Source organism: Phyllobates terribilis, unplaced genomic scaffold, assembly GCF_046119375.1.
Source record: "Phyllobates terribilis strain yellow unplaced genomic scaffold, ASM4611937v1 Scaffold_56__1_contigs__length_8794411, whole genome shotgun sequence".
NCBI lineage: Eukaryota > Metazoa > Chordata > Amphibia > Anura > Dendrobatidae > Phyllobates > Phyllobates terribilis.
The window spans coordinates 1,537,775-1,553,610 of record NW_027362816.1 but is presented as its reverse complement, the minus strand read 5'-3'; the positions used below and the strand labels follow the sequence as shown (position 1 = coordinate 1,553,610).

At 41.3% G+C, this 15,836-nt stretch overlaps 1 protein-coding gene across 1 annotated transcript in view; it reads right to left on the bottom strand.

Annotated features, from left to right (window-relative positions):
- Positions 1 to 5,988: 5,988 nt before the first annotated feature.
- Positions 5,989 to 15,836, bottom strand: part of LOC141192272 (uncharacterized) — a 42,292-nt gene continuing 32,444 nt past the window's right edge. The window contains exons 8-9 of the mRNA XM_073661767.1: positions 6,534 to 6,542; positions 5,989 to 6,014 (exon numbers count right to left, since the gene is read on the bottom strand). Of these exons, the coding sequence (XP_073517868.1) occupies positions 5,989 to 6,014; positions 6,534 to 6,542 (35 nt within the window). The remainder of the gene's footprint in view (positions 6,015 to 6,533; positions 6,543 to 15,836) is intronic.

Sequence of the window (15,836 nt, the reverse complement as noted above, 5' to 3'; positions counted from 1 at the left end):
GCAAGTTCTCCCACTTAAAAAGATGAGAGAGGCCTGTAATTGACATCATAGGTAGACCTCAAATATGAGAGACAAAATGAGGGAACAAATACTGAAAATCACATTGTCTGATTTGGAAAGAAATTTTTTTCAAATTTGGGTGGAAAATAAGTGTTTGGTCAATTACAAAAGTTCATCTCCATACTTTGTTATATATCCTTTGTTGGCAATGCCAGAGGTCAAACGTTTTCTGTAAGTCTTCACAATTTTGGCACACACTGTTGATAGTATGTTGGCCCATTCCTCCATGCAGATCTTCTCTAGAGCAGTGATGTTTTGTGGCTGTCGCTGGGCAACAAGGACTTTCAACTCCCTCCAAAGCTTTTTATAAGGTTTAGATCTGGAGACTGGCTAGGCCACTCCAGGACCTTGAAATGCTTCTTACGAAGCCACTCCTTCGTTGCCCTGGCGGTGTGCTTGGAATTATTGTCATGCTGAAAGACCCAGGCCCGTTTCATCTTCAATGCCCTTGCTAATGGAAGGAGGTTTGGACTCAAAATCTCACGATACATGGCCCCATTCATTCTTTCATGTACACGGCCCCAAAGCATGATGTTGCCACCCCCGTGCTCACAGTAGGTATGGTATTCTTTGGATGCAACTCAGCATTCTTTCTCCTCCAAATACGACAAGTTGTGTTTCTACCAAACAGTTCTACTTTGGTTACATCTGACTATATGACATTCTCCCAATACTCTTCTGAATCATCCAAATGTTCTCTAGCAAACTTCAAACGGGCCCGGACATGTAATGACTTAAGCAGGGGGACACGTCTGGCACTGCAGGATCTGAGTCCCTGGCAGCTTAGTGTGTTACTTATGGTAGCCTGTGTAATGTTGGTCCCAGCTCTCTGCAGGTCATTCACTAAGTCCCCCCATGTGGTTCTGGGATTTTTGTTCACCATTCTTGAGATCATTTTGATCCCACGGGGTGAGATCTTGTGTGGAGCCCCCGATCGAGGGAGATTATCAGTGGTCTTGTATGTCTTCCATCTTCTAATTATCGCTCCCACAGTTGATTTCTTCACACCAAGCTTCTTGTCTATTGCAGATTCAGTCTTCCCAGCCTGGTGCAGGGCTACAATTTTGTTTCTGGTGTCCTTCAACAGCTCTTTGGTCTTCACCATAGTGGAGTTTCGAGTGTGACTGTGGACAGGTGTCTTTTAAACTGATAACAGGTTCAAATAGGTGCCAGTACAACAGGTAATGAGTGGAGGACAGAGGAGTCTCTTAAAGAAGAAGTTACAGGTCTGTGAGCCAGAAATCTTGCTGGTTTGTAATTGACCAAATACTTATTTTCCACCAAAATTTGAAAAAAATTTCTTTCCAAATCAGACAATATAATTTTCAAGATTTGTTTTCTCATTTTGTCTCTCATAGTTGAGGTCTACCGATGATGTAAATTACAGGCCTCTCTCATCTTTTTAAGTGGGAGACCTTGCACAATTGGTGGCTGACTAAATACTTTTTTTCCCCACTGTATATTAGTGCATTAGGAATCGCCAAAACACCAGATTCCTTGTGTCACTTTATAGTTATTCAAATTTTATCCTAGCCGATTTCTTTTTCCATATAAGAGAACGAAACTTGGTATGAATTTTCTGAAAATGGGAGTTATGGATCCAAATAGGGGCATTATGCAGAATGTATAAGAGTTGGGGCATCAATATAATTTTTAATAAGTTCCTCTCTTCCTACAGCCGATAATGGTAATCTCCACCACACATCTATTTTCTTTTTATAGTTTTCCAGAAGATATAGATTCAGTACAATGTAATCCTGAGATCTTTTTGTTATACTTATACCAAGGTATTAGAATTTCTCAACTGTTTGTATTCGTGTATGTTCTAATATGCTCGAATTAGGGATATCCTCACATGGTGGAATAACCGACTTATCCCAATTAATGGACAGTCCTGACCATTCACCAAACTCTCCAATAATGTTTAGAATAGGATCAATAGAGTTCTGGATATCACCTACTGTACATATATAACGGTTTGTGTATTATACAATCACTGTATTTTATGTAGTGTGGGCACCCGCTTCTGCAGTGCCACCATGTAACCAATTGCTGCTGAAATAAAGGTTTTTGACCAAACTCATGTTTGGTGTTTCTGCTTTGGGTTCCTGATTATTCCCAAATGATCTGCCATTCATATCCTAGTGTAGATATGTCACCATCTTATTGGTACTAGACAATTGTTTGATACGTAGATCCTTTCCTTTGGTTTAATATATATTATTTGCTTCGTTCAATTTTTGTTGTGTTAACCCCTTTACTCCCGAACGTGATTTGCACGTTAATGACCAGGCCAATTTTTACAATTCTGACCACTGTCACTTTATGATGTAATAACTCTGGAACGCTTCAACGGATCTCACTGATTCTGAGATTATTTTTTTGTGACATATTGCACTTCATGATAGTGTTAAAATTTCTTCGATGAGACTTGCGGTACTTTGTGAAAAAATCTGAAATTTGGCGAAATTTGAATTTTTATGCCCTTAAATCAGATAGAGATGTCACACAAAATAGTTAATAAATAACATTTCCCACATGTCTACTTTACATCAGCACAATTTTTGAACCAAAATTTTTTTTTGTTAAGAAGTTATAAGGGTTAAAAGTTGACCAGCGATTTCTCATTTTTCCAACATAATTTAAAAAAAACTTTTTTTAGGGACTACATCACATTTGAAGTGACTTTGAGGAGCCTTTGTGACCTTTCAGGTGCTTCACAGGACGTTTTGCAATGTGGAAGAAAACAATGAACATTTAACTTTTTTTCACAAAAATGTTACTTTAGAAAAAACATTTTTTTATTTTTGCACTAAGTATCGTGGGTGCTCGAGTCCCTGCCCCGCATGTTTCACGGTTGTTAAACACCCAAAAAAAACATGTGGGGATTGCTCGTGTATGGCTGGCATCCCACATGCGGGGTGGAGACTTGAGTATGTCACCCGAGCACCCACGATACTCGGAGCAAACCCAAGCACCCGATGCAAACTCAAGTAGCGAACACTTGCGCTCAACACTAGTCGCCATATCCTCATCATTTTTTTTTCTTTACTTTTGAAAAAATACCAACCCTAACACAACCCTAACCTTAACACAACCTCAATCCTAACCCCAACCCTAACCCTACCCCAAGGGATCCATTCACTATAAAGAGGCAGCAGAGTTACTCTGAACTCTATCTGGCCTCTGTTTAGCAGTGTCCTTTGTTTCAGAGGTTCAGAAAACTGTGGCTAACGGCACTTTTATGCACATCTAATTAAAAGACAGACACCGTGTGATCACAGGCCAGACTGCATCCACGGTGCCTCCATCTGACTCATTACAGGGAGTCTTCCGCCGGGGGTTCCATCTGAATCACGTATTTCAGAGATTTACAAAGAAACCCCGGTGTAAGCCCTCAGTGCAGAACGCAGGATAAATGTGAGCCAAGCCTTACTTTGATCTTTGGGAGGCAGAATGAACAAATCAGCAGCAGGTGAAGAATTAATTTTATTCATTTTTTTATGTCGTTCCTCATGTGGTATAAGTGATTAGACTACTTTATTCTTTGGGTCGGTGCGATTAAAGTGATACCAGATTTATATTGGGTTTTTATGTTTGGCTGCTGTCACACACTAAAATACACTTATTTTTGCAAAGACTAGTTTTTGCATCGCCATATTTTGATAGCTATAATTTTTCCATATTTCGACCGACAAAGTCATGTAAAGGTTTGTTTTTTGCAGGACAACTTGACGTTTTTATTGGTGCCATTTTCGGGCACGTGACATTGTTTGATCACTTTCTATTGCAATTTTTGGGAGGCAGAATAAACAAAAACCAACAGTTCAGGAATAATTTTTTTTATGCTGTTCCACATGTAGGGTGACACCACTGAATGTAAATTCTTGGTGATATTGGATGTTTTTTGATATATGAATTATTTCTGTCATTACAGAGTGTCCAAGTAAAAAATGTTTGATTAAATTCAAATGGATCTTAAAGCCAGAGAACTGGTCTGGCAATCTAAGGCTATAGAAATTTTTTAAAAAGGTAGTAAATGTGGTTTTAGTGACACCTCCACCTCAAATAAAGAAACCATACGTCAATACAAAAATCTATTATTCAAGAAAACCAAACTTTGATGGACCAAAACTTCACTTGAGAATTATCTAGATCAAAAAATAATTCCTGGGAGTCTGAGAATCCATCTTTTTCCCACTTTTGAACTTGAAGATGAAACCCTTGTTAGTAAATGGATCACAGTAGCACCTACATGTTCCATTTTGTTCATTAAGGTCATAGTGGACAAAAATACCTCCCTATTGGTGGAAATAGATAATGAGATTGAAAAAAATAGAAAAAGTCATGCATAAAGATATGTCAACTAAGAATCTTCAAAATGGCATAAAGATATTGAGAAGGACTTGGAAAAATGTGAACATAATCTAAGTCAAGGCAAATTGAAAAAATTCGCCAGAGATCAGGCGGATTATGAATCCAATAAAGTATACAGATGGCAATTCAAGAAATTGTATAGAAAAACACCCTAGACGCGAAGTATATCCTCAAATTCACATCAGCAGCAGAAAGCACATCATCCAATAGGGACCAGGATGGACCGGATGGTGCCAATTATAGTGGTCAGAAAATGAGATATTTTGATAAGAAAAAGAAATTTGGAGCACCTACTCATGGAGGAGGTAGAAACCAAAGGAATGATAAACTTAAGGTGATTAATCTCTTGACCTATATTCTCACTGAGGCACAAATAAATGTGTTAGAAAAATGATTAACCTTTTCTCCGTCTCAACCCTTAGACCCATTTCTAGCAATCAGAGATGTTCATTTCTTCGCCAGAAAACTTATATTGAAAAAACTTCATCATAAAACCAACAATGAAGAAATTTTTACCACTAAAGAAGAAATTGAGGCTTTGCGTATCTTGGAATCACTAGCAGAAGAAAACACGACTATTGCAGCAGAGGTAAGTACTTTCCCCATACAACTTTTCAATAAATCCGAAACATTTTCAGCTCTAAATTTAGGGTCCAGCAGTTGACATTTTCACCAAACTTGTATCAGCAGAAATTGAGCAACTTAACACTAAAAAAACTTACTCAAATTTGAGCAATGCAGACGGAACAGCATTAAAAGAAATGCAAGATTGGAAAGATGTTGTATTTAAGGGGGCAGATAAAGGTGGTAACTTAGTTATCTGGCCTAATACTGTGCATGAAAAACAGGCATATAAATTGTTGAATGATACCAACTGTTATAGGAAATTACCAGCTAAACCTATGTCGGCCTTTCAGATGGAATTGATCAACATCTAGAGAGAGCTCAGAAAGAAGAATTGATCCCTAAAAAAATGGTCGATGTGATCAAAGAACTAAATTTCAGATTGCCAACTCTATATCTAATTCCGAAAATTCATAAGGATCCAATGGATCCCCCTGGAAGACCCATTGTAGCGGGTATTGGGGGCCTTTGTGATCTAATTGGGCAAACCATTGATTATTTTTAAAACCTCTGGTAACCACTTTACCGTCTTATATTAAAGACACCACGGCGGCTTTATGGAGATTAGACAACATGCATCTGACTGAGAACATGATTATGGTAACAGCAGATATTGAATCTCTGTACTCTCCATTAGGCATACCGATGGGCTAACTGCAGTTGCGTGGTTTCTGAGAGGGAGTAACATTGAATCTGACATGGCGGAACTAATCTTGATTCTCCTTGATTTCGTTTTAACCCATAACTGTTTCATTTTTAATAATAAAGTGTATTTACAACTACAAGGAACAGCTATGGGGGCCACATGTGCCCCTTCATACGTGAACTTATTTTTAGTGGCATGGGAGCAAGAGATTTTTTCGGACGACTTGATACCGGACATAGAAAATATATATCACTGAATGCGTTTTATTGACGATGTGTGGTTTATTTGGGAAGGGTCATTGTCTGCCCTGAATGAAGTAATGTCCAGAGTCAACAACAACAAATTAAATTTAAAACTTTACATTTAAAACAGGTTGAGATGTGGAGTTTCTTCAAAATCCACACTGAATCAGATGGAAATTTGTCAACGGATGATTATAGAAAGAGTACTGCTACCAATTCATAACTTCATGCCAGTTCATCTCATCCTAGTTCTACCATTAGGGGAATCCGAGTAGGCCAGTTTTTACGGATTAAAAGAATTTGTTCTGAAGAGAAAGCCTTTGAGGAAAACTCAAGAGATCTACGATGTAGATTCCAGGCGAGAGGTTATAGTCGGAAAAAAATTAACCAAGGCTATTTAAGAGCTCAGAAAATCTCTAGAAACTAACTATTGTACCAAAATCATAAAGTTAAGGATAGTGACATGGACAAAAACCAGGTACGATTGATTGCTAACTATCGTAACCAATGGTTTAAATTTGTAGTAATTATTAAAAAACATTAGCGAGTACTACAAGTTGATCCCGTTCTGAAGAATTACTTACCTGCAAACCCTGCAATAACAGCACGACGTTCCAAGAACTTGAGAGACCTACTAGTACGCAGCCATTATGAGTGGGATCAGAGGAAAAAGAGTGAGACGTGGTTGGCAACCAAAGGCTTTTTTCCTTGTGGCAGATGCAAAGCCTGTCCAAATATGGTTAAAACTAAAACAATTCCAAAATGCAGATGGCACTAGGGTATATGATATTCGGCACCATCTCACATGTAGTTCTAAAGGGGTAATCTTCCATGCAAAATTTTTTTTATAGGCCTCATTACGAGAGAACTTCGAACATGTATCCGACAGCATATAAGAGATATAGAAAAATCAAATATGGAAGAAGACCTTGAGAATTTAAAGACATTACCCAAACACTTCCGTATGTGTCATAACAGGGATGCCAGTTTACTACAAGTTATATACATTGATCAGGTACATCTGGGTTCGAGAGGGGGCAATATTAAGAGGATACTGGCCAAGTAGAAAGTAAGTGGATTTTTTGATTAGGGACCTTGGCACCATCTGGGTTAAACGAAAGATTTGGTTTTGGTTCATTTTTGTAAGGGTGGAGGCACTGTAACTTAATGATGTTGTTTTTAAGGTTTTTAACATGTTTTTAATTATGATTTTAATTACATCTTTTTTCTATACAATAGGATAATAATAATTTTTACCTGTCTCCCTGTGCCTCCTCCCTTCTATTCACACCTGGTTTCTTTCATGTATAATTAGTTAAGAGGTATAAATTTAGAGGGCCTCGTCTCTGACCATGCATGGTCTCTGAGCAGTTATCCTAAGTAGCAGTTTCCAAAGTAGTTGACGGAAATATGCCGGAAATGGGGCCAGAAGTGACCAGAAGGTATGAGTAACTATTTATTAATTGTGTTTAGTTTCTCCTTCTCATTCACACTTAAACCTTCATTATGCTTACATATGCCCTTACTGTCTTTGCACCACTAATTGTTACTCTCTTTCGCAATCCCCAAACCCCAGCACCCTCTAACCAAATAATCATCTCTCCTTCCCTCTTACCTCCCCACATGACCTCATCTGCAGTCCTGCTCCTTAACTTCAGATCTATCCTGCCAAAACACAAAACAACCGGACATTCTCCTTCTCCCACCTGCTCTCCCTCTCTCTGCTTCTCCTCACTGCTCGTGACATTTCTCCCAATTCTGGACCCGCACAACTTACACCTCCCACAAATTCTCCCTTGTATCGCTTCCAACCAACTGCAAACTACCGCAACCTCTCCTACGTAAAACCCGTGCCCCTGACGCCCACCCCCATGCTCCCTCTCTCTGGAGCACTCTGAAACGCCCACTCTGTCTGCAACAAGCTCCATTTTGTCCACGACCTCTTTACCTCTCGTCATCTCTCCTTCCTGGACATCACAAAGACATGGTTGACACCCTCCAACACTGCCTCCCCTGCTGCGCTGTGTTACTGTGGCCTCCATTTCACCCACACTCCTCGCCCTGGTAACAGACATGGCAGAGGAGTGGGTCTTCTCCTTTCTACCAACTGCACCTTCAATCCCATCCCACCACTACCCTCCCTTATTCTCCCTTCTTTTGAAGTCCACTCTATCCGCATCTACTCTCCCTCCAACCTCCAAGTGGCTGTCATATACCGACCTCCGGGCCCGGTCACTGCCTATATTGACCAAGTCTCCACCTGGCTTCTTTACTTTCTCTCTGCTGACATTCCCACAATCATCATGGGCGATTTCAACATCCCCACTGACACTCGCCAGTCAACAGCATCCAAACTCCTGTCGCTTACTTCATCCTTTGGACTTACTCAGTGGTCCTCCTCAGGCACCCACACAGACGGACACACACTAGACCTCATCTTCACCCGACTCTGCTCCCTATCTAACCTCACAACCTCCCCCGTATCCCTATCTGAACACCATCTACTCACTTTCTCATCCCTGTTCATCTCACCTGTCACCCAGCTCCAGAAACTAGCACACGTCCGCAGAAACCTTGCACATGTAGACACTCACACACTCTCTGACTCTATTCTACCACTGACATCCATATCTTCACTCCAGAGAATGCCACTGCTTTCTACAATGTCACTCTCGCTTCAGCTATTGACTCGGTCGCCCCTCTTGTCTACGGCAGAGTTAATAGGCAACCCTGGCACAACAACCTCATTAAACAGCTTTGGCAAGCGTCCAGGGTTACGGAGCGGCGTTGGAAGAAAACACATTCACAAGATGACTTCACTGCATTCAAACAAGCAACACTCGCATTCAAATCAGCCCTCACCTCTGTTAAAAAGGCCTACTACTCAACCCTCATATCTTTCTTACCCTACAACCGTAAACAATTATTCAACACTTTCAACTCTCTCCTCCGTCATCTCTGCTGAGGAGTTTGCTACACACTTCAAAAACAAGATTGACCAAACATGGCAAGTCTTTACTGTCCGACCACCACAACCCCTTTGTTTCTTAGACCATTGCCCTTCCCCCATGACCTCCCTTTTCAACATCACGGAAGGAGACCTCATTCATCTCCTCTCCAAATCACACCTCACCACTTGTGCTCTCGACCCCATGCCATCCCACCTCCTCCCCAACCTCACACTCATCCCATCCCTTACCCATCTCTTCAACCTATCACTAACTTCTGGTACCTTCTCCGCTGCCTTCAAACATGCCACAATCATGCCCATCCTCAAAAAGCCATCCCTCGACCCAACTGCTTTGTCCAGCTACCGCCTGATATCGCTGCTCCCATTTGCCTCCAAAGTGCTTGAGCAACACGTTCACGCTGAACTTTCCTCTCACTTCTCATCTAACTCTCTCTTCGACAACCAACAATCTGGCTTCTAACCCCACCGTTACACCGAAACTGCCCTTACCAAAATTACTAATGACTTAAAGCTAACAGACAATTCACAGTTGACCACTGCCTCCTACTACAGATCCTCTCTTCCTTTGGCGTCAAAGACCTTGCCGTATCTTGGAACTCCTCATACATTTCTAATCGCACATTTAGCATCTCCCACTCCCACACCACCCCCTCATCCCGCCAAGGCTCTGTCCTAGGACCCCTATTCTTCTCCATCTATACCCTTGGCTTGGGATAGCTCATAAAATCTCATGGCTTCCAGTACCATCTGTACGCTGATGACACCCAGATCTACCTCTCTGGCCCAGATATCACCTCTATGCTGTCCAAAATCCCAACATGTCTTTCAGCCATATCCTCCTTCTTCTCCTCTCGCTTCTTCAAGCTCAATGTGGACAAAACTGAACTCATCTTTCCCCCATCTCTCATATCTTCCCCACCTGATCTTTCTATCACAATAAATTACATCACACTTTCCCCTGTACCGGCAATCCGCTGCCACGGAGTAACTCTTGACTCTGCCCTGTCCTTCAAACCCCACATCAAAGCTCTCACCACCTCCTGCGCCTCCAGCTCAAAAATATTTCCAGAATCTGTCCTTTCCTCAACTCTCAATCTACTAAACTACTTGTGCATGCCCTCATCATCTCCCGCCTCGACTACTGCAACACCATCCTCTGTGGCCTACCTGCTAACACTCTCACACCCCTCCAGTCCATCCTCAACTCTGCTGCGCGATTGGTTCATCTCTCACCTCGCTACTCCTCTGCTACCCCCCTTTGCAAATCCCTTCACTGGCTCCCAATTGCTCAGCGTATCCAGTTCAAATTACTAACACTGACCTACAAAGCCATCCATAACCTTTCTCCTCCGTACATCTCTGAACTAATCTCCTAATATATTCCCTTATGTAATCTCCAGTCCTCCCAAAACCTCCTTCTCTCCTTCACACTTATTTGTTCCTGACATAATCGCCTCCAAGATTTCTCTCAAATATCTCCCATCCTATGGAATTGTGTGCTTCAACACATCCGATTAGCCTCCACATTTGGATCCTTCAGACAAAACCTGAAGACCTCTCTCTTCAAACAAACTTACAGCCTGCCATGACCTTGCTTGCTGCCACCTCAACAACACCGGAGCTACTGCAACCCCCCCAACCTACTGCCTCCTTCCCCGTTCCTGTAGAATGTAAGCCCGGAGGGGCAGGGTCCTCTTCCCTCTGTACCAGTCTATCATTGTTAGTTTGTTTTCTGTAAGTGATATCTGTATTTTATATGTAACCCCTCCTTATGGTCAGCACCATGGAATCAATGGCGCTATATAAATAATAATAATAATAATGCCTAGCACTAGGAAGTGACTGCCTTTATGCTGTCTATCCGGCGAGCACGCCGGTATGCTGATAAGTTTAACTCATTAAAATTCATTTAACAAGCATGTGATATACAGACAACATAGAACACAGATATTAAAGTAAGCAGACTTTGGCTCGTTTAAAGCACCTGTCAGCAGGATTGTGCAAACTAAAGTACATACACTGTCAGGTGGGCGACATTACACTGATTGACATGATACCTTTGTTGATGAAATCCATCCAGTGGTTCTTGTGTAATCTTTATAGTCATTTCTGAGATAATGATATGCTCGTGCTCTGGGGCGGACATTTGGGGATGGGCTTTATCTTGGTGCTCTGCTTGTATATTCATTTGTATGCTTTATGATAGGTCACTGTGCATTCAGTGACCTGCACCCTATTTTAAATAATGCATATGCAATAAGGTATATAAAAGTCTGACATTTATATGCATCAAAATGGCGCCTACACCCGCACATGCGCAATACCGCATTTTGATTGAATTGATTAGATCTATGTTTCAAGCGGGCTTTGTCCTCAACTATTTTTTCGGCTCTATTTAGCCTCCAATTGCTATAACCTCTCTTGGATAGTCTATTTCTGATATTTCTTCTCTTACATAGCCACTTTCCGTGCACAATTACGTTTTGCCCGGATCATCTCCCCTGCAGGTACACCTCTAGTTGTGTGTTTTGGGTGATGACTTTGTGTGCAGGATTGTATTACCTGCTATACTTTTTCTGAAAGTTGAGGTGATCACAGTTTTATAGGGAATGCCAACCAGATTTAAATAAAAAAATCCATGTGTGTCCATTCTTAATGGAAAGTAAACCTTAAGTTAAATGGGTTGCAATTGAAATAATCACATTTTGTACAGCAGATACATCAGAATTCAATATGCTGATCATATCATCGATGTATCTGCCGCACCACAATATAAAGTCTCTATATGGATTGTCCACGCTGTATACATACGACTCCTCATCTCAGCTCATAACTAAGTTGGCTAAAGAGGGGGAGAATTTTGCCCCCATTGAAACTCCATTGATTTGCATGTAATATGTTTCATTAAACAAAAAATAATTGTTTCGTATGAGAAAATGTACAACATCCAAAACAAAATTGTAAATCTGTTGAAAAATTACTGTATTTTTTCACGTGAAAAGTGAAAATTTACAGCATAAAGAACTATTTTGTGGGGGATCGATGTACACAGTGAGAAGCTATCCAAGAAAAATTTGGACCACTCCTTCACTATGTCATTTGCCGGCTCCTCTTCCTCTCCCCTTCCCCTTATTGTCGGGGTCCCTCAAGAATCAGTCCTAGGCCCCCTTCTGTTCTCTTTGTACACCGCTCCTATTGGACAAACAATCAGTAGATTCGGTTTTCAGTAGCGTTTCTGTGCTGATGACACCAATTATACACCTCTTCTCCAGGCATCACCCCTGCATTATTACAAAATATCAGTGATTGTCTTTCCGCTGTCTCTAACACTATGCCCTCCGTCTATCTAAAATTGAATCTGTCGAAAACTGAACTACTTGCATTTCCTCCCTCCACTAACCTACCTGTGCCCGATATTGCCATCTCCGTTTGAGGCTCCACCATTACTCCCCAGCAGCAAGCCCGCTGTCTTGGGGTCATACTCCATTCAGATCTTTCCTTCACTACTCACATCAAATCAATCACTCGCTTGTGTCATCTACACCTCAAAAACATCTCTAGAATCAGAACTTTTCTTACCTTTGACTCGGCAAAAACTCTTACTGTAGCTCTTATTCATTCTTGTCTGGACTATTGCAACTCTTTACTAATCGGGCTCCCTCTTTCTAAACTCTCCCCTCTCCAATCCATCCTAAATGCAGCAGCCAGGATCATATTCCTCTCCAACTGCCAGTCATTGTACTGATTGCCCATCCAATACAGAGTTCAATATAAACTTATCACTCTTACCCACAAAGCTATCCACGATTCACCACCACTCTACATCTCCTCCCTCATCTCAGTCTACCACCCTTCCCGTGCCCGCTGTTCTGCCAATGATTTAAAACTAAAATCCTCCTTAATCCGAACCTCCCACTCCCATCTCCAAGATTTCTCGCATGCTGCACCAATTCTTTGGAATGCATTACCCAGGACAACTCGATTAATTCCCAATACCCACAGTTTTAAGCGTGCCATAAAAAAACATTTCTTTAGACTGGCCTATCACCTCAACACACTTATCTAACTGTCCCAGTTTGGCCCATATCACAATTTTCTTCAAAATCATGCTCATACCATCCATGCACTGAATAGCCTCTGTCTGTACTGTACACATACTGGCTGGCGATCAGTTCATGTAGTGTTATGTACTTACCCTATTTAGCATATTATGGCTGTATTATACAAAATATGTATATGTTACCTTTTGTGTCTCCCCTATTTCCTCATAGACTGTAAGCTTGCGAGCAGGGCCCTCACTCTTTTTAATATCTGAGTTATGCTTATTTGGTAATGTCTTTTTGTCTGTTCAAGCCCCCCCTAAAATTGTAAAGTGCTGCAGAATATGTTGGCGCTATAAAAAATATTATTATTATTATTATGGTTGCCATATGATGTCACTCATGGCCTGCAACATGTCAGTACTATCCTGAAGGAAATCAGGTGCCCTCTGGACGACAGGATTGGTCTCATGGGGGGTGGATATATTTCTTTGTGGGTTTTGGGCAGAGCATACAATATTGGCATGACAGGATTTTTCTATTTTGATATGCTCCATTTCTTTCTTTGAAAAAAACCTAAACTGAAACCTTGTTCCAACAAAGTAAAAATGTTAGTTTTAACAGACTGAGTTGGATTATCTGATAAACGCCTGTACACATTATTGTCAAACAGCATATCTTCACCCCAGTTCACATAATCCTTTTATCCGTGACAACCACTGATCCTCCTATGTCTGAGGTTTTGATAAGTTGTTCTTGGTTCGGAGTTGCTGTAAGGTGCACTGTAAACTGGGTTGGATATTGCTGGTATAAATTCACCCATCTTGGAATTTTTCTGAAAGCGTCTTCAGCTCTGATTCTTTTGTTTTGTAATTGATCCGTAGCTGGTTTGCGTTTTTGTACTGGATATAAATTTGGATTTGGTACACTGATGACATCTTATTGAGATTATCAGCAGTACTGTTATGAGTATTTTCTTTTTCCAAGCAGAACAGTGAAAGTTGCTCCGTAAAGCGTAAAGACCTGAAGGCGTTTTCTGGATGCAATTCACCACAATGTACATTAATTCCATCATTGTCAGAATGATTTCTAAGAGGGATATTCCTGATGAATTTGTTGACATCACAAATTGTGGAAAAAAGTGGAATTGTAAGTGGGTACAAAGTTCTCACCATATGACGAATCTGTGTCAGTCCTCAGTTGAGGCTGTAGTAGATAAGTTAAAGGGAATCTGTCACCCCTGGCACTTATCTGACCTCTAATATGGGCATACAGGTGATAGAAGTGTAAATCTATACCTACCTGTATGCCTCATATTAGCGGTCTTGGTGGTGTGAAAGTTTTTTTTTTATTCCTACAAGTTTGATGCGTTCCCATCACAGTGCCCGCAAGAAATCCCGCCTCATGCGTGAATTACAATGTTTTCCCCTCCCCTGCACGTCCGTGCCCTGTGACGTGCAGTTGCCGCGGCCAAATCCCGCACCTGCGCACTTCTCCTTTTACGCAAGGTGCACTTCTTCCTGCCATCTATGTTCACTGTACTGCAGGGATCTTGTGCGCAGGCGCCGGGAAGTCAGAGCGATACCAAATGTGTACTTTTATTGTTTTGTTTTTTTTCCATAATATTTATTTATAAGTACAATATATAATATATATTTTAATTTTTTTCTAAATATTTTTGCAACTTTTTTTTAACTTCTTTACTGTGTCCAACTGTAGGACTTTCAGTTTCTGCAGGCTGATTGCACGATCACTGCAATACCTTGTAACCTGTCAGCCCTGCAGACACAAGCTAGTTTGACCATGCACTGCGCATGATCAAACTAGCTTGCTAGTATCTGATAACCCAGATGTTGTCGAGACGAAATTGGGTCACCATGGCAATGATCGAGACCCCACGATAATGTCACGGGGTCTCCAATCCAAGGTAAGAAGTGCTGTTTTTCCTCTCCCTTCTCCCAAAATGCTACGATCTACTTCTATCACAGCATTTCGGGGGTTAATGTGCCGGGAGCAGTGCGGGACCGCTCTTGGCACTGAGTACCAGGTGTCAGCTGTCAGAATCAGCTAACACCCGACGGCAATGATGTCCGCACAGTCTCTGTGCGGGTGCAATCACCTGTACGTAATAGTATGTGCCTGGTCCATAAGGCTCAGGGTACAGGGACGTATTATTACTGACCACGTCATAAAGGGGTTGATGACATCACAGTGTCCTATTGAAGATGGTATCTTTGTGCCTTTCTGTTTTGGTTGATGTTTCCTTTTCTCCTGTGCTGTTTTTTCTTGTGAACGATCGTTTGTTTCTCTTGTAATAGGATTTTTTTGGCTCCTGAATAGACTCCAGGTCGGAGTCCTCTGTTGCTCCAGCTGAGGTATCTGGGTCAGAGGAACTAAAGGTGACCTTGTTAGGTGTACGATGCATATTGGAACTACCGTCTCATGCTGCACATAACACATCTGCATCTCTGGCTGCTATGGGCATAAAAGGGGACAAACTTATGGTGTGGCCCCCATGCTCCCCTGACCTCAACCCCATTGAGAACCTCTGGAGCATCATCAAAAGGAGTGTCTATGATGGCGGGAGGCAGTTCACATCTAAGCAACAGCTCTGGGAGGGTATTCTGTCCTCATGCAAAACAATTAAAGCAGAAACCATCCAAAACCTGACAAATTCAATGGACGAGAGTTCAGAAGCTCCTTTCGAACAAGCGGTCCTATGTGCAAATGTAACATCACCTAGAATAAAGTTTTGAGTTGAAAACTGTTTGATTTCAGTTTCTAATAACCTGCTAATGCTTATAATTGCAAAAATGACCATTTTTTTGTTCTTTATTAAAATGAAAAGGTTGAAAACTCTGCTGTGCATAATAATT